Here is a 24,987-nt window from a genome sequence, read left to right on the forward strand (position 1 = left end):
ACCCAGGTGCCCCTATGTGCATTGTTTCATCACAAGAGGGCTGAGACCTGGGTAGAACCACCAACCTTCCATTTACAAGCCAGCTGGATGGCTTCTGCACATGAAGCATTCAATGCCCCATTTGAGGCTTGAACCCACATCAATCAGGGGCAAGAGATTTGAAGTCACTGTCAGTGACCTTAACAACTCGGCCATGGAGGTCTCCCCCACTCCCACACTAATAACAAACAAAGTATATTTTGAAGTAATATATCAGAACTTGTACACTTAAAAAACAACTTTGGGTTGTTTTGATTAACAGATCTATGTTCAGTGACCTATTTTTAAATAAAACTATTTTCTCAACTTCCTGATTGGGAAGTATTTAATAGTTGCTGTCGGTTTGTTAATTTTGTAATTATCTTGTCTAAACTTTGTTTTATCAGATAATCATGCTTGATGTATGATAACATAAAAGCAAATTTAATTCATTTTATGTTGACTACATTTACCAGTCTGTTCTCCATTGTTCTTGTATAAATATTTTATTTGAGTAGCATTTTCCTCTGAAATCATTCAGTGGAAGTTATTGAAACTTGGCATTGATGTTTCTTGGATGACTGTTATTGGAAGGTGTTCAATGATTCTGTCTTGGCTGCACATGGGCCACAAAAGCTGGAAATAAAAAGTCTTTGTACTGTTTTTGTGCGCCCCCCCCCCCCCCCCCCCCCCCCCCCCCCCCCCACTCTCCACCCACCCATGAGTGGTGGGGGCATATAGATTTGCTCTTGTCCATGCATCCTTCCGTCCGTGCGTCCGTCCGAAGTTTGTGACATGCCTAGTTCAAAAAGTATTTGATATAAATTAATGAAACCTTGTATGAGTCTTTATCATGATATGAACTTGCGCACTTTCTATTTTTCGTCTGGCTCCGCCCCCTAATTTTAGAGTTATGGCCCCTGAAATAGTCAAAAATGCACATTTTCACCTTGTGACACACCTAGCTCAAAAAGTATTTGATATAGATTCATGAAACCTTGCATGAGTCTTAATCAGGATATGAACTTGTGCACCTCTTATTTTTCGTCTGGGTCCGCCCCCTATTTCTAGAGTTATGGCCCCTGAAATAGTCAAAAATGCACATTTTCACCTTGTGACATACCTAGCGCAAAAAGTATTAGATATAAATTTATGAAACCTTGCATGGATCTTTATCATGATATGAACTTGCGCACCTCCTATTTTTCATCTGGGTCCGCCTATTTCCAGAGTTATGGCCCCTGAAATAGTCAGAAAATGCACATTTTCACCTAATTATGTGCCTCACTCAAAAAGTGTTTAATGTAAATTCATGAAACCTTGCTTGAGTCTTTATCATAATGTGACCTTGCACACTTGGCATTCTTCTTGAGAATTTTAGTGTTTATTACAGAGTTATGGCCCTTGAAATAGCCAAAATAGTGGATTTTTTGTTTGTGATGCTCATAGCTCAAAAAGTATATGGTATAGAATAATGAATCCATTTCATAATTTTTTTTTGAGGCTATACACCATTAAGACTGCAAACATTTGAATGATTTCCCCTTATTTGTGAAAAAAATGTACCAGTGGGGGGCACACCCTGTGTCCTACAGACACATTCTAGTTTTTAGCTCACCTGTCACAAAGTGACAAGGTGAGCTTTTGTGATCGCGCGGTGTCCGTCGTCCGTCGTCCGTCCGTGCGTCAGTGCGTCCGTGCGTCCGTGCGTCCGTAAACTTTTGCTTGTGACCACTCTAGAGGTCACATTTTTCATGGGATCTTTATGAAAGTTGGTCAGAATGTTCATCTTGATGATATCTAGGTCAAGTTCGAAACTGGGTCACGTGCCATCAAAAACTAGGTCAGTAGGTCTAAAAATAGAAAAACCTTGTGACCTCTCTAGAGGCCATATATTTCACAAGATCTTTATGAAAATTGGTCAGAATGTTCACCTTGATGATATCTAGGTCAAGTTCGAAACTGGGTCACGTGGGGTCAAAAACTAGGTCAGTAGGTCTAAAAATAGAAAAACCTTGTGACCTCTCTAGAGGCCATATTTTTCATGAGATCTTCATGAATATTGGTCAGAATGTTTATCTTGATGATATCTAGGTCAAGTTCGAAACTGGGTCACGTAGGGTCAAAAACTAGGTCATTAGGTCTAAAAATAGAAAAACCTTGTGACCTCTCTAGAGGCCATATTTCTCAATGCATCTTCATTGAAAATTGGTCAGAATGTTCATCTTGATGATATCTAGGTCAGGTTCGAAACTGGGTCACGTGGGGTTAAAAACTAGGTCAGTAGATCTAAAAATAGAAAAACCTTGTGACCTCTCTAGAGGCCATATTTTTCATGAGATCTTCATGAATATTGGTCAGAATGTTCACCTTGATGATATCTAGGTCAAGTTCGAAACTGGGTCATGTGGGGTCAAAAACTAGGTCAGTAGATCTAAAAATAGAAAAACCTTGTGACCTCTCTAGTGGCCATATTTCTCAATGGATCTTCATGAAAATTGGTCAGAATGTTCACCTTGATGATATCTAGGTCAAGTTCGAAACTGGGTCATGTGCGGTCAAAAACTAGGTCAGTAGGTCTAAAAATAGAAAAACCTTGTGACCTCTCTGGATGGCGATATTTTTCAATGGATCTTCATGAATATTGGTCAGAATGTTTACCTTGAAGATATCTAGGTCAAGTTCGAAACTGGGTCATGTGGGGTTAAAAACTAGGTCAGTAGATCTAAAAATAGAAAAACCTTGTAACCTCTCTAGAGGCCATATTTTTCATGAGATCTTCATGAATATTGGTCAGAATGTTCATCTTGATGATATCTAAGTCAGGTTCGAAACTTGGTCACGTGGGGTCAAAAACTAGGTCAATAGGTCTAAAAATAGAAAAAACCTTGTGACCTCTCTAGAGGCCATATTTCTCAATGGATCTTCATGAAAATTGGTGAGAATGTTCAGCTTGATGATATCTAGGTCAGGTTCGTAACTGGGTCATGTGCGGTCAAAAACTAGGTCAGTAGGTCGAAAAATAGAAAAACCTTGTGACCTCTCTAGAGGCCATATTTTTCACGAGATCTTCATGAAAATTGTTGAGAATGTTCACCTTGATGATATCTAGGTCAAGTTTAAAAGTGGGTCACGTGCCTTCAAAAACTAGGTCATTAGGTCAATTAATAGAAAAACCTTTTGACCTCTCTAGAGGCCATATTTTTCAATGGATCTTCATGAAAATTGGTCAGAATTTTTTATCTTGATGATATCTAGGTCACATGTGCTCAAAAACTAGGTCACTATGTCAAATAATAGAAATAACGATGTCATACTCAGTTGAACACTGGGTCATGTGGAGATAGGTGAGCGATTCAGGACCATCATGGTCCTCTTGTTCTTTTTGCTAAGTGGAGAAGAGGCTAATAGGCCTGTCATTTCAGGGGAAAAGAATGGTACTGGGTCAAAGGGGATTTCTGGATGTAGAGTCAATTTTAGGGGGAAACTGCACAGTTTTAATGAGTTCTTAGCTCACCTGTCACATAGTGACAGGGTGAGCTTTTGTGATCGCCCTTCTTCCGTCGTCCGTTGTCCGTCCGTCGTCCGTCCACAATTTCTTGTCTGCACGATAGAGGTTTCATTTATGATTTTATTTTAACCAAACTTGCACACAACTTATATCACCATAAGATCTCGGTTCCTTTCTTGAACTGGCCAGATCCCATCATGGGTTCCAGAGTTATGGCCCCTGAAAGGGCCAAAATTAGCTATTTTGACCTTGTCTGCACAATAGCAGCTTCATTTATGATTTGATTTTTACCAAACTCGCCTACAACTTGTATCACCATGAGATCTTGGTTCCTTTCTTGAACTGGCGAGATTCCATTATGGGTTCCAGAGTTATGGCCCCTGAAAGGGCCAAAATTAGCTATTTTGACCTTGTCTGCACAATAGCAGCTTTATTTATGATTTGATTTTTACCAAACTGGCACACAACTTGTATCACCATAAGATCTCAGTTCCTTTCTTGAACTGGCCAGATCCCATTATGGGTTCCAGAGTTATGGCCCCTAAAAGGGCCAAAATTAGCTATTTTGACCTTGTCTGCACAATAGCAGCTTCATTTATGATTCGATTTTAACCACACTTGCACACAACTTGTATCACCAAAAGATCTTGGTTCCTTTCTTGAACTGGCCAGATTTCTTCATGGGTTCCAGAGTTATGGCCCCTTAAAGGTCCAAAATTGGCTATTTTGGCTTTTGCAGCCATATAGAGACTTCATTTATGGTTTTATTAGCTCGACTATTCGAAGAATAGTCTAGCTATTCTACTCACCCTGGCGTCGGCGTCGGCGTCGGCGTCGGCGTCACACCTTGGTTAAGTTTTTGCATGCAAGTACATACAGCTATCATTTAAAGGCATATAGCTTTGAAACTTATTTATTCTTTTTCTAGGACAATTACCAACCTCACTGGGTCAAGTTCCATAACTCTAACATGTATTTTGAGCAAATTATGCCCCCTTTTGGACTTAGAAAATTTTGGTTAAAGTTTTACATGCAAGTTACTATCTCCAAAACTAATGCAGATATTGAATTGAAACTTCACATGTGTCTTTGGGGTTATAAAACTATTTGATAGCACCAAGTCCCATAACTCTGACCTTCATTTTGGCCAAATTATGCCCCCTTTTGGACTTAGAAAATTCTGGTTAAAGTTTTGCGTGCAAGTACATACAGCTATTACTAAAAGGCATATAGATTTGAAACTTATTTTTAGCTCGACTATTCATAGAATAGTAGAGCTATTGGACTCGCCCATGCGTCGGCGTCCGCGTCGGCGTCGGCGTCCGCATCCGCGTCCGCGTCCCGATTTGGTTAAGTTTTGTATGTAAGCTGGTATCTCAGCAACCACATGTGGGAATGGATTGAAACTTCACACACTTATTCACTGTGATAAACTGACTTACATTGCACAGGTCCCATAATTCTATTCTGCTTTTTTACAAAATTATGCCCCTTTTTCGACTTAGAAATTTTTGGTTAAGGTTTTGTATGTAAGCTGGTATCTCAGTAACCACTTGTGGGAATGGATTGAAACTTCACACACTTATTCACTGTGATAAACTGACTTACACTGCACAGGTCCCATAACTCTATTTTGCTTTTTTACAAAATTATGCCCCTTTTTCGACTTAGAAATTTTTGGTTAAGGTTTTGTATGTAAGCTGGTATCTCAGTAACCACTTGTGGGAATGGATTGAAACTTCACACACTTATTCACTGTGATAAACTGACTTACATTGCACAGGTCCATAACTCTATTTTGCTTTTTTACAAAATTATGCCCCTTTTTCGACTTAGAATTTTTTTGGTTAAGGTTTTGTATGTAAGCTGGTATCTCAGTACTCACTAATTGGAATGGATTGAAACTTCACACACTTGTTCACTGTCATGATCTGACATGCACAAAGCAGGTTCCATAACTCTATTTTGCTTTTTTACAAAATTATGCCCCTTTTTCGACTTAGAATTTTTTGGTTAAGGTTTTGTATGTAAGCTGGTATCTCAGTATCCACTAATGGGAAAGGATTGAAACTTCACACACTTGTTCACTGTCATGATATGACATGCAGTGCAAAGGGTCAATAACTCAACTTTGCATTTTACAAAATTATGCACCTTTTTAAACTTAGGAGTTTTGGGTTAAATTCTTATATGTAGGCTGGTATCTCAGTACCCTCTAATGGGAATGGATTGAAACTTCACACACTTGTCCACTGTCATGAGCTGATAAGCACTATGCAGGTTCCATAACCCTATTTTGCTTTTTTTAAATTATGCCCCTTTTTCGACTTTCGTATTCATTCAGTCGACAAGGCTGTTGAATAGTCGAGCGTTGCTGTCCTCCGACAGCTCTTGTTTCTTTTTCTAGATTAATTACCTACCTCACTGGGTCAAGTCCCATAACTCTGACATGTATTTTGAGCAAATTATGCCCCCTTTTGGACTTAGAAAATCCTGGTTAAAGTTTTACATGCAAGTTACTATCTCCAAAACTAATGCAGATATTGAATTGAAACTTTACATGTGTCTTCGGGGTTATAAAACTAGTTGATAGCACCAAGTCCCATAACTCTGACCTTCATTTTGGCCAAATTATGCCCCCTTTTGGACTTAGAAAATTCTGGTTAAAGTTTTGCGTGCAAGTACATACAGCTATTACTAAAAGGCATATAGATTTGAAACTTATTTTTTCTTTTTCTAGATCAATTACCTACCTCACTGGGACAAGTCCCATAACTCTGACATGTATTTTGGGCAAATTATGCCCCCTTTTGGACTTATAAAATCCTGGTTAAAGTTTTACATGCAAGTTACTATCTCCAAAACTAATATAGATATTAAATTGAAACTTCACATGTGTCTTCGGGGTTATAAAACTAGTTGATAGAATCAAGTCCCATAACTCTGACATGTATTTTGGGCAAATTATGCCCCCTTTTGGACTTAGAAAATTCTGGTTAAAGTTTTGCGTGCAAGTACATACAGCTATTACCAAAAGGCATATAGCTTTGAATCTTATTTATTCCTTTTCTAGGTCAATTACCAGCCTCACTAGGTCAAGTTCCATAACTCTTAACATGTATTTTGAACAAATTATGCCCCCTTTTGGACTTAGAAAATTCTGGTTAAAGTTTACATGCAAGTTACTATCTCCAAAACTAATGCAGATATTGAATTTAAACCTAACATGTTTCTTCGGGGTTATAAAACTAGTTGATAGCATCAAGTCCCATAACTTTGATATGTATTTTGGTCAAATTATGTCCCCTTTCGAACTTAAACTCTTTTGATATTTAACATTTTGGGTAATAATTTCCTGCTTCTGTGACAATATTTCGAATAGTCGAGCTTGGCTGTCTTACGGACAGCTCTTGTTTGATACAAACTTCCAAAATAACTTCAACAACAATAATTCTTGGATTCCATGACAAATCAGATCCAAGCGTAGGTTAAGAGTTATTTTATATCTGATTACCTCCCCTGATTGTAATCAAAATGGATTTATATCAGTAAGTACTTATAGTACTTATTTGAAATTTCATTATTGTCATTAGTTGGACTGAGCCAATCAGGGTAGATAACTATGGACTGATTTTATGTCAAATTACTTCCCTTTATTTCAAATTAAAATGGGTATATCTCCGTAACTAATGAAGATACTGATCTGAAATTGCATTTATGTCAACAGATTTATTTGGCAGATCCTTCTTTTCTTCACGTACAATAATTTTTTTTTTAATTACTTCCCTTTTATGTTACTATAAATAGCTTATTTTTAGTAACTTTTTTATTATTGGCCATAGGGAAAAACCGAGACCACTTTTCTGTGGTACAACATGGATGGTACCTCCAATTTGTAGGTTTATTTTGACATATCTGTACCTTGTAAGAATTTTTTTTTTCTTTTTGGTTAAATTTCTTCCCTTTGTTGTTACTGTCCTTTGGACTTAGATATTTTTTCTGAGGACCTTCTTGTCCTCAAGTGCAATGATAACAGGTGAGCGATATAGGGCCATCATGGCCCTCTTGTTTTGAATTACTTCCCTTTTATGTTACTATAAATAGCTTATTTCGTAACTTTTTTATTATTAGCCGTAGGGAAAAACCAAGACACTTTTCTGTGGTACAACATGGATGATACCCCCAATATTTAGGTGTATTTTGACATATCTGTACCTTTAATAAAATTTCAACTACATTTTCTCATGACTCTTTTGATTGATCTTGATTATGATTTTTAGCTCGACTATTCATAGAATAGTAGAGCTATTGGACTCGCCCATGCGTCGGCGTCCGCGTCCGCGTAGGCGTCCGCGTCGGCGTCCGCGTCCCGATTTGGTTAAGTTTTTGTATGTAAGCTGGTATCTCAGCAACCACTTGTGGGAATGGATTGAAACTTCACACACTTATTCACTGTGATAAACTGACTTACATTGCACAGGTTCCATAACTCTGTTTTTTTTTTACAAAATTATGCCCCTTTTTTGACTTAGAAATTTTTGGTTAAGGTTTTGTATGTAAGCTGGTATCTCAGTAACCACTTGTGGGAATGGATTGAAACTTCACACACTTATTTACTGTGATAATCTGACTTACATTGCACAGGTTCCATAACTCTATTTTGCCTTTTCACAAAATTATGCCCCTTTTTCAACATAGAAATTTTTGGTTAAGTTTTTGTATGTAAGCTGGTATCTCAGTATCCACTAATGGGAAAGGATTGAAACTTCACACACTAGTTCACTGTCATGATATGACATGCAGTGCAAAGGGTCAATAACTCAACTTTGCATTTTACAAAATTATGCCCCTTTTTCAACTTAGGAGTTTTTGGGTTAAATTCTTATATGTAAGCTGGTATCAGTACCCACTAATGGGAATGGATTGAAACTTCATACACTTGTCCACTGTCATGAGCTGATAAGCACTATGCAGGTTCCATAACCCTATTTTACTTTTTTACTAAATTATGCCCCTTTTTCGACTTTCTTATTCATTCAAGCGACAAGGCTGTTAAATAGTCGAGCGTTGCTGTCCTCCGACAGCTCTTGTTTGACCTTCTTGTCCTTAAGTGCAATGATAACAGGTGAGCGATTTAGGGCCATTATGGCCCTCTTGTTTAATTTATGAGTCAGGACTGTAAATGGCCTCTTCTAAAGAATAAAAAAATAGCCTAGGTGTTAAAGAACACCTCCAATCCAATTTAGACATTGATTTTAGTCACTTCTTTACTGTATGAATTTACACACAATTGGCAGGATAATGATGCAATTATAAAACAAAAAAATGTGGTTCCTTCCTGGTTGTATATTATGACCCAACTGATAAATCTATTTTCACTTCCGGATAAAGTATCGTGTTGAAACTGATATTTTATTGATTTTGTGTTTCACAATGCTTTGTTTTTGTTGATAAAGATATAGGAAGGGCATAGTCAGAAAGATTTTGCTCAAGAGCTATATAATTTTTAGCTCACCTGTCACGTAGTGACAGGGAGGGTGAGCTTTTGTGATCGCCCTTCGTCCATCGTCCGTCCACAATTTCTTGTCTGCACGATAGTGGTTTCATTTATGATTTTATTTTAACCAACCTTGCACACAACTTGTATCACCATACAATCTTGGTTCCTTTCTTGAACTGGTCAGATCCAGTTATAGGTTCCAGAGTTATGGCCCCTGAAAGGGCCAAAATTAGCTATTTTGACCTTGTCTGCACAATAGCAGCTTTATTTATGATTTGAATTTAATCAAACTTGCACAAAACTTGTGTCACCATCAGATCTTGGTTCCTTTCTTGAACTGGCCAGATCCCGTAATGGGTTCCAGAGTTATGGCCCCTGAAAAGGCCAAAATTAGCTATTTTGACCTTGTCTGCACAATAGCAGCTTCATTTATGATTTGATTTTAACCAAACTTGCACACAACTTGTATCACCACAAGATCTTGGTTCCTTTCTTGAACTGGTCAGATCCAGTTATAGGTTCCAGAGTTATGGCCCCTGAAAGGGCCAAAATTAGCTATTTTGACCTTGTCTGCACAATAGCAGCTTTATTTATGATTTGAATTTAATCAAACTTGCACAAAACTTGTGTCACCATAAGATCTTGGTTCCTTTCTTGAACTGGCCAGATCCCGTAATGGGTTCCAGAGTTATGGCCCCTGAAAAGGCCAAAATTAGCTATTTTGACCTTGTCTGCACAATAGCAGCTTCATTTATGATTTGATTTTAACCAAACTTGCACACAACTTGTATCACCACAAGATCTTGGTTCCTTTCTTGAACTGGCCAGATTCCATTATGGGTTCCAGAGTTATGGCCCCTGATAGGGCCAAAATTAGCTATTTTGACCTTGTCTGCACAATAGCAGCTTTATTTATGATTTGAATTTAATCAAACTTGCACAAAACTTGTGTCACCATAAGATCTTGGTTCCTTTCTTGAACTGGCCAGATCCCGTAATGGGTTCCAGAGTTATGGCCCCTGAAAAGGCCAAAATTAGCTATTTTGACCTTGTCTGCACAATAGCATCTTCATTTATGATTTGATTTTAACCAAACTTGCACACAACTTGTATCACCACAAGATCTTGGTTCCTTTCTTGAACTGGCCAGATTCCATTATGGGTTCCAGAGTTATGGCCCCTGATAGGGCCAAAATTAGCTATTTTGACCTTGTCTGCACAATAGCAGCTTCATTTATGAATTGAATTTAATCAAACTTGCACAAAACTTGTGTCGCCATAAGATCTTGGTTCCTTTCTTGAACGGCCAGATCCCTTAATGGGTTTCAAAGTTATGGCCCCTGAAAGGGCCAAAATTAGCTATTTTGACCTTATCTGCACAATAGCAGCTTCATTTATGATTTGATTTTAACCAGACTTGTACACAACTTGTATCACCATAAGATCTCGATTCCTTTTTATACGCCTGCAGGGACGTATTATGTTATCGCCTCGGTGTCCGTCTGTGTGTTGGTTAGCAATTTCCCTTCCGCTGTGTAACTCTTGAACCCCTTGAAGGATTTCAAAGAAACATGACACAAATGTTCACCTCATCGAAACGATGAGCAGAGTGCAAGTTTCGGATCTTTAAGGTCAAGGTCAAACTAAAAGGGGTCAAAGGTCATATGACTTTGTTTTTTGTGTATATTGCTCTGCATTTGCGTTGCATTGCAGTGCTCTTGTTTTTTTAATTCGCAGATCCTTCTTTTGTTCACTTACAATAATTTTTTTATGCCCCCGAAGGGAGGCATATAGTTTTTGAACCCTCTGTCTGTCTGTCGGTCTGTCCGTCTGTCAGTCTGTCGGTCTGTCAGTCTGTCCGCAGTTTTCGTGTCCGGTCCATATCTTTGTCATCCATGGATGGATTTTCAAATAACTTGGCATGAATGTGTACCACAGTAAGACGACGTGTCGCGCGCAAGACCCAGGTCCGTAGCTCAAAGGCCAAGGTCACACTTAGACGTTAATCTCACATAAAAATTATGAATGTTGCATTAAAATTGGTCTAGAAGCGTCAGTTGTTGCGTAACGAAAAAATCGGGGACGACCTGAACTGAGTACAAATCGTACCGTGGCGGAATAGAAGAGTTACCCGTGAAAACGTCATTTTGATCAACAATGAACAATTTTAAGCAGCATTTCTATATCTGTAGACAAGAAAAGCATTCAGTGTAATGATTAACAACTTAGTACTTCATGTAGCTTCATAAAACCCGATAGAACACACAAACCCGATGTTGTTAATCGTTCTCCACCCACTGTCTCGGCAGGTGAAATTGAAAGGGTGTCCATTGGCTGCTTAAAATCTGTCAACCATTCCACACTAATTGCCTCCAAAATTGAAAATGCGTCACAAAATCAAGACCACAAAGGGTGCCGAAAATTCAAATGACACCAAAAAGAAAAATGACTCCAAATTTCAGGATAGTTGATTTAAAGAGTATCAATGGTTGGACTGAAGTAAAGACTTCAGTTTTAGTGATGTTACTGTCTTAGACATATGGTCAAAAGTTGTTGTCCCTAAGATTTTGAAAATGTCCCCACTTTTTTAATACCAAGCAGAGTTCCCACTCATGTAAAATACTACGTAAATCACGTAATAAAAATAAAATTCACGCAAGTATTTTTTACCCGGTGCGAGATCGCGCACGTACGAAAATGCCGGGGACGAATCCGCTAAGCTGAAATCCCACGCTATGTGTACAAAAATAAACCTTGGAAATACTGCCGCAGTGCCTCATCTGCGAATCGATTGGCTTACATCTCTCTGACATCAAAAAATGTAGACGGGTTGTATCTTTTAACGCATTGGTAAATGAATGTACACTTATTAAACGGTTACCGATCTACATCCGGGTCCCCGGGAACTGTCTCGTCTGCAAGAATGTCGCAGTCGAAGCTTTCGGTGTTTGGCTTCATGGCAAAAGACTCACAAACGATGCGATGGAAAATTTGATTTTGAATTTTCATACCCCCAAAATTTGTGTTTTACCCCCAGTTTTTGCACCCAGGGGGTAAGTTTACCCCTGAAAAAAAATCTGAAAGGGAACACCGCCAAGGGGACATGTGTCCCCACCATTTTTGATCCTCGGCAGAACCCTGCACTGAAAACAGTCTGCTCAGTTGAGACTGAGTCAGGCTGTTCGTGTGGACAACAGCCATTTTTAGCTCACCTGTCACATAGTGACAAGATGAGCTTTTGTGATCACCCTTCGTCCGTCGTCAGTTCGTCCATCCGTCAACAATTTCTTGTCTGCACGATAGTGGTTTCATTTATGATTTTATTTAAACCAAACTTGCACACAACTTGTATCACCATAACATCTCGGTTCCTTTCTTGAACTGGCCAGATCCCATTATAGGTTCCAGAGTTATGGCCCCTGAAAGGGCCAAAATGAGCTATTTTGAGCTTGTCTGCACAATTGCAGCTTTATTTAAGATTTGATTTTTACCAAACTTGCACAAAACTTGTATCACCATAAGATCTTGGTTCCTTTCTGGAACTGGCCAGATTCCTTTATGGGTTCCAGAGTTATGGCCCCTGAAAGGCCCAGAATTAGCTATTTTGAGCTTGTCTGCGCAATAGCAGGTTTATTGTACCCCCCGACAACAAAGTTGTAAGGTGGGGTATATTGGTTTCAGGTTGTCTGTCTGTCCGTCCGTCTGTCCGTAGACGCAATCTTGTGCGCACCATCTCTCCTTGTCCCCTTGACAGAATTTAATGAAACTTCACACAAGTGATCAGTACCAACAGTAGTTGTGCATGGGGCATGTAAGGTTCTTTTAGAAAAAAAATTTGCAGAGTTATGGGACTTTGTTTTTTGTTACTATACTATATACATAGACACAATCTTGTGCGCACCATCTCTCCTCATCCCCTTGATACAATTTAATGAAACTTCACACAAGTGATCAGTAACAACAGTAGTTGTGCATGGGGCATGTTAGGTTCTTTCAGAAAAAAAATTTGCAGAGTTATGGGACTTTGTTTTTTTGTTACTATACTATATACATAGACACAATCTTGTGCGCACCATCTCTCCTCATCCCCTTGACACAATTTAATGAAACTTCACACAAGTGATCAGTAACAACAGTAGTTGTGCATGGGCCATGTTAGGTTCTTTCAGCAACAAAAATTGCAGAGTTATGAGACTTTGTTTCTTGTTAACATACTATGTACATACAGTCTGCATATGCAATCTTGTGCGTGCCTAATCTACCAAACCCTTGCACACAATTTAATGAAACTTCACTCAAGTGATCAGTACCAACCCTAGTTGTGCATGGTGCATTTTACATTCTTTAAGATAAATATTCTGCATAGTTATGGGACTTTGTTTTTTGTTACTATACTGTATACATACAGTGTATATACATACAGTCCACATAATTATGCAATCTTGTGTGAGTCAAATTGCAATGTACTGTGTCAGTGCATGCGGGGGGTACATTCATCACCTTAAGTGATAGCTCTAGTTTATGATTTGATTTTTACCAAACTTGCACACAACTTGTATCACCATAAGATCTTGGTTCCCATCTGGAACTGGCCAGATTTCTTTATGGGTTCCAGAGTTATGGCCCCTGAAAGGCCCAAAATTAGCTATTTTGAGCTTGTCTGCACAATAGCAGCTTTATTTATGATTTGATTTTTACCAAACTTGCACACAACTTGTATCACCATAAGATCTTGGCTCCTTTCTTGAACTGGCAAGATTCCGTTATGGGTTCCAGAGTTATTGCCCCTAAAGTGGTCAAAATAAGCTATTTTGACCTTGTCTGCACAATAGCAGCTTCATTTATGATTTGATTTTAACCAAACTTGCACAAAACTTGTGTCACCATAAGATCTTGGTTCCTTTCTTGAACCGGCCAGATCCCATAATGGGTTCCAGAGTTATGGGCCCTGATAGGGCCAGAATGAGCTATTTTGACCTTGTCTGCACTATAGCAGCTTCATTTATGATTTGAATTTAATCAAACTTGCACAAAACTTGTGTCACCAAAAGATCTTGGTTCCGTTCTTGAACCGGCCAGATCCAATAATGGGTTCCAGAGTTATGGCTCCTGAAAGGGCCAAAATTGGCTATTTTGACCTTGTCTGCACAATTGCAGCTTCATTTATGATTTGGTTTTAACCAAACTTGCACACAACTTGTATCACCATAAGATCTCGATTCTTTTTTATACGCCAGCAGGGACGTATTATGTTATCGCCTCAGTGTCCGTCTGTCTGTCTGTCTGTGTGTTGGTTAGCAATTTCCCTTCCGCTCTGTAACTCTTGAACCCCTTGATGGATTTCAGAGAAACCTGACACAAATGTTCACTCATTGAAAGGATGTGCAGAGCGCATGTTTCGGTTTGCTAAATTCAATGTCAAGGTCACACTTAGGGGTCAAAGGTCATATGACTTTGTTTTATGTGAATATTGCTCTGCATTTGTGTTGCATTGCAGTGCTCTTGTTTGTATTTGGCAGATCCTTCTTTTGTTTGCATACAATATTTTTTTTATTACTTCCCTTTTATGTTACTATAAATAGCTTATTTAGTAACATTTTTATTACTGGCCGTAGGGAAAAACTGAGACCATTTTTCTGTGGTACAATATGGATGTTTCCTCCCTTTTTTAGATGTATTTTGACATATCTGTACCTTGTAAGAATTTTTTCTTTTTGTTTTTGGTTAAAGCAATGGTACTCAGGTGAGCGATATAGGGCCATCATGGCCCTCTTGTTTTTTTATTTGCTTACTGGCAGTGGGTGCTTTAATGTAAATCACAAACTCAGTTGAATTCATTCAGGAAATTTAGCAGAGTTTTTAGCCCCTTGAACAGAATTATTTTGCCTAGATTTTCATCATTCTAGATTTTCATCTTACACGGAGGTTTATGCCTGTTTAGGCATATTTTTTTTTAATTCTAAACCTCTGGTTACTTTCAGGCTTATTTCTTGCAGACGGGTTCTATTACAATGTATTTATTATGAACTAGTGCCATGGTTCAGATTTACAACAATCCTTTGCTTGGTTTTAAAATCCACATTATTTAATGATAAAGACTTCAACCTATATCATATAACATGCTGTTTGATCCCCTGACACAGAATATATATTTTCAACAATTTACCATAAGATTTTGTGTCTGAAGTCTTTTATGCTCCACCTCTGTGTCGTGTGGAGAAGTTCTCAGTGGCTTACTGAAAACAAGCCAACACTGCCATTGCAGTGGATTTGTTGTATTACTACAGTAATTTGGAACAGCTGTAAACCTAAAGCTACAAACACCCATTTAATCAAATGATATACAGTAGAATTCCGCTATTAAGACCACCCATGGTTCTTTGTAAAACTGGTCTTATTAGCGGTCTGGTCTGATTAGTGGACAAGGCTATACGGGGAAGGTCTGGCAGATAATAACACATTGGAATACAATCAAGACGCAATAATGGCAAACACAGTGTTCAATTTATATGTAGCTTTATTTTCTTTAATTTCTTTAGCCTTAAATACTTGATCACTGTGTTAATCAAAGAATTACGGATCAAACTGTGTATTAATTAAGGACGCACTTAACTGATAATGATTTGAAATTTGTTCAGTTAAAGACACTTACAACAATATCAAACCTTTTCAAACTTCATTCTCCGCTGAAATCCCAAACGTATTTACATTAATAATAACAAACAAACACTGTTTAGATCTAATTAAATCCGTTTTAATCAAGTCAATTCAATCAGCGGGTATTCGTCTAATTACAAACAAATTAGTTAATTCAACAATTTCTTATGTTAAAATAGCGATGTAAAACACCAAACATCTTTAAATAACAATTTCAGACAATCAAACAGTTTGATACGCTGTTTTGATAATGTTTAAAAGACTTGTTAGCAATTAATGGATAAATACACAATGTACTCGCTTAACGTGTTAACACGATGTCGCACGTGTTAATTCCCACGGCGATTTGCGGTAACATACAGAAAAATTTGAGTGGTCATAATTGTGGTGATTAATTAAGTGTGAAAAAATCAAACAGTTCTGAAATTGGTGGTCGCATTAGTGGATAAGCGGTCTGGTCGCATTTTCGGACAAACGACCACTGGTTTTAAGAAGGAAATATTCCGTTCTTTGCAAAATCGGTCGTATTAGCGGTGCGGTCGTAATTTCGGCGTGGTCGTAAGTAGGAATTTTACTGTATACACCATAAGATTTATTGAAGATTTATGATGATTATGGACACTTGAAATTGCTGACCTTGATCCCTTTGATGCAATATTTATGAATTTGTTCTTTGTTTACAGGAAAATCCCATTCAAGTAGCCTGTGAATTTAATCAAGTCAGTGTGCTTGATTTTCTGTTTGAGAGAGGTGTGCCCATTCTGCCTGGAACTATGAAGGCATGGGAGGAAGAATCACCCATCTATATAGCATCAAAGTGTGGACATTACGATGTTATTTATAAATTAATTGAGAAAGAGCCTAGTAAGTTGTCTCCCTTTCTTTAGCTCAAAGTAAAAACTCATAGGCAGTAGCATCAACTTGTATGTCGTTAAGAAGGGTTTACCTGTTGAAAAAATATCCTTGCAGTGATACAAAAGGCTCAGTGTTATATAATTTCGGCCAAAGGAGTTCCATTGTGTTGAAAAAAACTTTACTTGAGACCCATGCTGAGCTTACTGTATTCTTATTGTTGTAACCTTTACCTTTAGATGGTTAGAGAACTTTTATCTTGTTTGAAATAGTTACAGAATGATGTTTTTGCAGTCAGAAAATTACAGAACCCTCTTAAGTACAAAAAAGGGTTTTCAGATTTGACAGTTTGATAGGAACACATTTTGATAACACTATAAATCCACTACAGCTCTCAAGGCCAAGGAAAACCCCTATTTTTTAGCTCGTCTGATTTTTGAAAAATCTGTGAGGTATTATTGGCGCCGGCATTGGTTAAAATTTTTCTTTAGGTCCACCTTTTCTCAAACATTGTTAGAGCTACAGCTTTGAAACTTTGCATACTTGTTTATCATCATTAGGGGACTATGTAGGCCAAGAACCATAACTATGATATGCATTTTGTAAGAATTATGACTTTTTTATACTAAGAAAATTTGAGTTTCTTGATTAAATTTTTTGTTTAGGTCCAGCTTTTCTCAAAAACTATAAAAGCTACAAAAACTGAAACTTTGCACAACTGTTTATCATCATTAATGTTGTGTGTGTGGGGGGGGGGGGGGGGGGGGAAGGGGGCTGCGGGAAATGTAGTTGGCCAAAACCCATAACTCTTGTTTCAGTTGCAGCCTTAGTGCCTAAGGAAATTTCTAAACCTCTCATTTAAAGTCTCAAGGCCAATGAAAACCATTAGTTTTGAGGAGTGCAATGTATACAGGGATTGGTTTCCAGAAACTTTCTCCATTCTCCAAACAAAGAAAAGTCAAGATTTCTGGTTCTGGCTGAGAGAGATTTCACTTGTTTAATCTTTTTTCCCACACATTTTTCGTGTGCCAACAAGAAGATCTTTTATTTAAACTTACCCTTCTTATGCTTTTTTCTATGAAACAATATCTGTCTCTGTAGAATGACAAGGATTGGCTGATAGCTTATATTTTGTATTAATGTCAACATGTTTTTCTTCTAAAGATTTGATCAAAGATGACCAAGTACGGAACTGTTTACTGTATGCAGCATGTTTAGGAGGAAATATAGATGTTGTGAAGATGTGGTTGTCACCTAGCATAGACATAAATCATCCCCTGCAACTCGTGAAGAGACTCACAGATTGTGAAAAACTTACACCATTATTTGCTGCCTGTGCTGGTATGTACAATTTTCTCTTTAAGTGAAAATTGACACAAGTAGAGTCAGTTGAGATCCTAAAAAAGTGTAAAAAATGCTGTTTGTATCCACCATTTCTGTAACAAAGTTTTTCTTTTACTTCTCTTTGAATATAAAACATTATCAATAGCATTATGTAATATTTTATAGAAATCTGGATATATGTGAACTTCCTAAATTTTCAGAATATTTCTGTCCCTTTTTAATTTATTGGAAAAAAGGATATTCTTTTTATATTCATTTTGCCTGATTTTTACACTGGGAAACACACATTCTGGGCCACATAATACCACTTCTAGGGACCACTTCTAGGGACCTTTAGAATGTTGTTTAGTCTTAAATATGTCTAGATCATGCAAAACAAAGTGGCAAATCATGGAAACTGTTTCAAATAGCTAGATGGATCAAACATTAATATTGTAGTATGCACTGCCAGATAAAAAACTGTCTGCTTTTTGAGTTACCATTAGCATTTATTGTCCAGCAGCATCTGACATTGTTTCACAGCACCACAACAAACTTGATGAGTGCACAATTCACACAAGTTTGCAAATATCTAAACTTCCAGTGACTTTTTTTAACCATATGATTAAATCTGTCTGAAGCGATTAAAGATATCTGCTTGTTTTCAAAAATCGGTTGCTTGAGCTATAGATATATAGGTAAACTTTTGAAAACGCTTGACATGTTTTCATCGAAAAATTGATAAAGAATATGCATGATTTACTGTGGCTGGAAGAGCAGTATAACATTCAGTACATTAGAAACTCATATTTACAGAATCCATCCTTTAATAGAACTTTTAAAATCATTCAAAAGGAGAGCATTTTGGAACAGACTAAAATATAGAGTAGTTAGCAGCTTGCTGTTTGGGGGATATACTAAAGCAAATGACTTTGATTAACTTAATACTGTGAACCAAGTTATCTGTCATTATGGTCCTCAGCCATTTTCCTGTATATATGTTTTATGTTTTGATTATGCAAAACCCTGGATTTTTATATACTTCAGCATTTTGCTCATACCACAGGTTTGACCTAGAGTGATCAGTGTTTTGCTATGATATTTTGTCCATTGAACAGGTGGACACAAACATGTGATAAAGTTTTTACAGAGTAACTGTGAGGATCTGCAGTTCTCTACAGCGGTTTGTCAGGCACACCCTGGCATGATTGGAGAATACCTTCAACAGTATTTTGAGGTGGAGCCTTCAGACAATGAAGATGATTTCATTGAGGTATTTTTATGTCTTACCCCTGAATGGGGCAACATACAATTACTACTGCAAATACCTAAGCATATCTGACAAGGTACCAGTCTATCTCAGTAAACAAAGGTTTCTATATACCAAAATGTTTGTTAGGATCTGTAGATTACAGAACTGCATGATGCAGTTGTATCATGTGTGGTAGATAACTGATATTCAAGATGGCGTCCAAAATGGCCGCCGAAAATTGTTAAATTTCTGTATATGGAGCCTTATGGATATACAGGGGTGCTAAATTGTATACATCTTATTGAAATACACTAAAATGTATGTTATGTTGTCAAGAGGATAATAAAAGGGTTATTTTTATGAAACATCACTAATATCCAAAATGGCGTTCAAGATGGCTGCCTAATTGAGTAAGATTTTTGTTTCAAGACTTCGTGGACGAACTGGCAATGTTATAATTCCTTTAACAAATAATCAATACTGTCTTTTGGAAATGGATTTACACATTTCACTCTCTAGATTACAGAATTGCTTGATGCAGTTGCATCTTGTGTGGTAGATAACTGATATTAAAAATGGAATCCAAAATGGCTGCCAAAATTTCTTAAATTTCTGTATATGGAGACTTATGTATATACAGGAGTGCTAAATTGTATATATCTTATTGAAATGCACTGAAATGTATGTTATGTTGTCAAGACGATTATAAAAAGTTATTTTTATGGAATATTACTAATATCCAAAATGGTGTTCATGATAGCTGCCAAACCTACCTATCTATCGATGTTTACTGCCTCACGCCTCTTTATGGGCAGGGTGCACGACGGGTATTAGTGAAGAATAAAAGTTAAACTGCAAGAAGTCTTCCAGATAAAGTGAAACTGTGAGACATAGCATGATTGATGAAATGTTAAAAACAGTAATAGATCTAGAGTAAAAGAAAGTTAAAAAACAATTGTTATATTTAATACTGGAACAGGGCCAATGCCTGCTTGAAGGATTCAAGATCAGACAGAGTCGCAATATGGGGGTAGTCTGTTCCATAGGACTGTGGTTTGAGGGAAGAAGGAGAATTTAAAGAAGTCCGTGTTGACATGAATTTAGCGGAGACTGAGGGGGTGCATCTGTCTGGTAAACCTGGCTGGGGCTTGTTTGTAAGCTGGAAGCGGGATGGCCACAAGATGGTGATAAATCTTGTAGAACATGACCAGTTTGGAGTCTAGACGTCTCTTCTCAAGTGTGCTCCAGCCTTAGGTGTTCTGTAGGTCCGTTACGCTAGCTACTGTACCGTGAATGATCGTTTGTAACCCATCTGACTGTGTCACTGCACCATTTCCAGCTTATGTATTTTAACCTGTGTTTTGGGGACCATACAGATGAGACGAATTCTAACTGTGGTCTGACCTGTGTTTTGTATGAGAGTGCTTAGACGTTTTTGTGTTTTGTTTTGATGTTGTGTTTAAGGAAACATAATGTTCTATTTGCATTTGTTGTTATTCTGTTGATATGTGTGTTCCAGTTGAGGTCATGGCTGATGTCGACACCTAGGTATTTTGCATACTTAACTAGGGACAGTGTTTGACCATGTAGTTTAAGTGGGCTTTTTGCGACGTGTGATGTGAAGGACCTGGCACTTGCTAAGGTTAAATTCCATATCCCACATTTTCTCCAAGTTTCGAAGATCAGTTTGTAACATTTGGCAATCTGTGAGGGAGGAAACTGCAAGATACACGGCTGTGCCATCTGCAAATAGCTGTTCCTGGGAGGTGACTGTATTAGGAAGATCGTTAATGTACAGTAGGAAGAGCATGTCCCAGGACAGAGCCCTGGGGACCCCTGGTGTGACAGGGACTTGATCAGACATATGACCGTTGACCACGACAGACTGGGATCTGCCTATTAGGAAGAACCTGATCCAAGACCCGATTTGTTTGGGGACACCATGTTCTTGGAGTCTGAATATTAATTTAAGGTGGTTGGCCTTGTCGATAGCTTTACTGAAGTCTAGTAAGATAAGGTCGGTTTGTTTGCCTGAGGAAAGATTCCTTGATATTTCATCAACAAGTTCTATAAGCTGGGTCTCACAAGACCGTTTTTCCCGGAACCCGTGTAGCAGCTCATATAGTGTGATCTGTTTTGAGAAGTGTGTGGATAGGCTAGAAGCAATAATATGTTCTAAGAGTTTGCATAGAACACGCATTAGAGATATGGACCTATAGTTTGCGGGGTCACTAGTATCTCTTTTTTAAAACTGTGCGGCAACATTTGTCTTCGTCCATTCTGATTGGAGTTAACCAATATTTAGGGATCTTTGAAAAATCAGTAATACTATGTCAAGGATCTCATATCGGAGCTCCTTCAGGACAATGGGCTTAATCAAATCTGGGCCAGCAGCCTTATCCATCTTTAGGTTTTGGATAAGTTTCAGGATACCTCTGGGGTCAAAGGCAATATCAGCCATAGTTGGGTATTTGGTTTTTCCAAGGGCATTCTTACATAGTTGGGTCAGTGAGAGTGCAGAAACTCCGAAAAAAAAACTGATACTGTTTATTTAGTATGTTTGCTTAACCAATGCATTCCGAGTTAATTTTACTAGTTGTCTGTTTGATGTCAAGAATGTTCTGGATGTATGTTTCATAAGATAACCTAATTGTTATTGTTGGATGAGGTGTTTGATGGTTTTGAATTGCCTGTAATATTGATTTTGACCTCTGTGCAACTTGACCTTTTGATATTGAATAAGATATTTGTTTCAAGACAACAATGTTATAATTCCTTTTATATCAAATAATCAGGATTGTCCTATGGAAATGCATGTACACATTGCACTCTTTGTCAACACAAACTGAGTGTATTTCATAACAGATTAAACAACTTGGGAGATAACCTGTTAAAAATGATAGACTCATCTGTTACATTCAACAGTTCACAGTTCTGTTCTATCTTTACTCAATCATCTTTCTACTCTAACCATTATGAATATGTGTTTATCACTGACATTAATGTATATGTAAAACATTTACATGACACACACTGATTGAAGTTGGTATCTTATCTAATCTGTTACTATTGCTTCATTAATAGACTCGATAAGCCGATCTTATGAAAGCATAGAACAAAGTAATATAATAACATGTGACTGAGTTTTCTAATGCGAAAATGAAATGTGCAACACGCCTGACACATCTAACTAAAGCGGATCTCTATCATACATAGTCTTTGAATGGACTTCGATTAAAACGAAACAGAAAATATAACAGTCTGGGGAAACTTTTTACAGCTGCCACTAAGCACCTTTAAAATATTCTCTTCGTTGCATACTTTGTTTTGTACTTCAAGGTCACATGATTGGACATTGCAGATATTAATATCACCAAGAAACAATCAAGACAATATAGAAGTTATATTTAATTTCTGTCTTGCCCTGTTGAATGTAAAACATATGAACTGCTGTGCCCTAGCCTGATATGATTTTAAACAACTGCAGAAAGAATTCAACTTGTCAAAACAAATTAAGATCTATCAGCAAAAGGAGAAAAAGGAAGATACAGTACAGAAATAGAGATATTATAATGAGAAGGACAATTTAATTTGGAATAAGAACTTCCTTAGTGTATTGGTTAATGTTGCTAACTTCTAATTAATTACCTCTCCCACCCAATAGTTGATGTCCTCATCAAGTTTGTCCTGATATCTGGGCGATACATGTGAAGCCGTGAGACTCACATCTTGAGCAAATTACCCTAGTGATTCTTAGATTTTACAAATTAACCTTGGACGTACCTCTAGATATTTTAGGCAATTTGGGGTTTCAGTTCCAAAAAAGTGATCAAAAGCTACTATGGAACTATTCATTGACAAATACATTAAAATGGAATCAAGCCCTCCTAGTCCGTTTGGCTTAATTTTTATACAATGTTTCTGTATAAATTTACTAGTTTCTAGAGTTATATGAGTTACATATGACTTGCATTTGTACTTCGTAAAATGTCTGAAAACGGAGGTGTTCTTGTTTTTGTTCGTATTCTACTACTTTTGAATGAACAAGTTATGACCCTTAAATTCAGTTCAAAATCTACATATAGACAGTACATCTTAAAAGAAGATTGTCTTTACAAGAAATTATTTATGCGCCTTATACTTTATAGCTGTTTTCTTTCTAAGATTTTTTTCATGGCAAAAATGGTAACAAGGGAAACAACTATGTCAAATACTTGGATAGATAACTAGCTGGGAAAAAAAATGTATGTTGTGTACCATAAATAAAAATGTTTAAGAAGTATTAAAAGGGACCACCTGTAGTTAATCTATTTATGCAATATTGAATACATACAGAGCAAAACCGTTTGGAAACCCTTATGAAATGTACTATTTCTGTTTGTTTTTTGGCCTGAACTTCCTTAATTATAGTATTATTTGTTTCTTTTTATAATATTACTGCATTTTTCTTATTTATATCTTACTGTCAAGTCAATATCAGCTTAATAACACAATATATATGCTATTATTTTACACGGAAAAGTAAATAAAAGTAAACCTATCTATTTTGGCGGCCATCTTGGACGCCATCTTGAATATCGGTAATCTACCACAGATATTGCAACTGCATCAAGCAGTTCTATAATCTACAATTCCTAACGAACATTTTGATATATAAAAACCTTTGTTTACAGATGTAGACCGGTTACCTCCTTAAGGAGGCATTATATTGCCTACTATTTGCACTATTAAATATTGACCATTTGTCTGTCCGTCAGTCCTATTGTTAGCTCACCTGTCACATAGTGACAAGGTGAGCTTTTGTGATCACCCTTCGTCCGTCGTCCGTCGTCCATCGTCAGTCCGTGCGTCCGTGTGTCCGTCAACAATTTCGTGTCTGCACGATAGTGGTTTCATTTATGATTTTATTGTAACCAAACTTGCACACAACTTGTATCACCATGAGATCTCGGTTCCTTTCTTGAACTGGCTAGATCCCATTATGGGTTCCAGAGTTATGGCCCCTGAAAGGGCCAAAATTAGCTATTTTGACCTTGTCTGCACAATAGCAGCTTCATTTATGATTTGAATTTAATCAAACTTACACAAAACTTGTGTCACCATAAGATCTTGGTTCCTTTCTTGAACCAGCCAGATCCCATTATGGGCTCCAGAGTTATGGCCCCTGAAAGGGCCAAAATTAGCTATTTTAACCTTGTCTGCACAATAGCAGCTTCATTTATGATTTTATTTTAACCAAACTTGCACACAACTTGTATCACTATAAGATCTTGGTTCCTTTCTTGAACTGGTGAAATTCCATTATGGGTTCCAGAGTTATGGCCCCTGAAAGGGCCAGAATTAGCTATTTTGATCTTGTCTGCACAATAGCAGCTTCATTTATGATTTGAATTTAATCAAACTTGCACAAAACTTGTGTCACCATAAGATATCGGTTCCTTTTTTAAACTGGCCAGATCCCTTAATGGGTTCCAGAGTTATGGCCCCTGAAAGGGCCAAAATTAGCTATTTTGACCTTGTCTGCACAATAGCAGCTTCATTTATGATTTGATTTTAACCAAACTTGCACACAACTTGTATCTCCACAAGATCTTGGTTTCTTTCTTGAACTGGCCAGATTCCATCATGGGTTCCAGAGTTATGGCCCCTTAAAGGTCCAAAATTGGCTATTTTGGCTTTTGCAGCCATATAGATACTTCATTTATGGTTTTATTTGATACAAACTTCCAAAATATCTTCAACAACAATAAATCTTGGATTCCATGACAAATCAGATCCAGTCGTAGGTTCCAGAGTTATTTTATATCTGATTACCTCCCCTGATTGTAATCAAAATGGATTTATATCAGTAAGTACTTATAGGACTTATTTGAA

General features: G+C 37.4%; 1 protein-coding gene across 1 annotated transcript in view; it reads left to right on the plus strand.

Annotated features, from left to right (window-relative positions):
* Positions 1 to 24,987, plus strand: part of LOC128559005 (leucine-rich repeat serine/threonine-protein kinase 1-like) — a 39,930-nt gene that overhangs the window by 9,963 nt on the left and 4,980 nt on the right. The window contains exons 2-4 of the mRNA XM_053549675.1: positions 16,370 to 16,550; positions 17,703 to 17,879; positions 18,980 to 19,134. Coding sequence (XP_053405650.1) covers positions 16,370 to 16,550; positions 17,703 to 17,879; positions 18,980 to 19,134 — 513 coding nt within the window. The remainder of the gene's footprint in view (positions 1 to 16,369; positions 16,551 to 17,702; positions 17,880 to 18,979; positions 19,135 to 24,987) is intronic.

This window comes from Mercenaria mercenaria, chromosome 8 (assembly GCF_021730395.1).
Source record: "Mercenaria mercenaria strain notata chromosome 8, MADL_Memer_1, whole genome shotgun sequence".
Taxonomy (NCBI): Eukaryota; Metazoa; Mollusca; class Bivalvia; order Venerida; family Veneridae; genus Mercenaria; species Mercenaria mercenaria.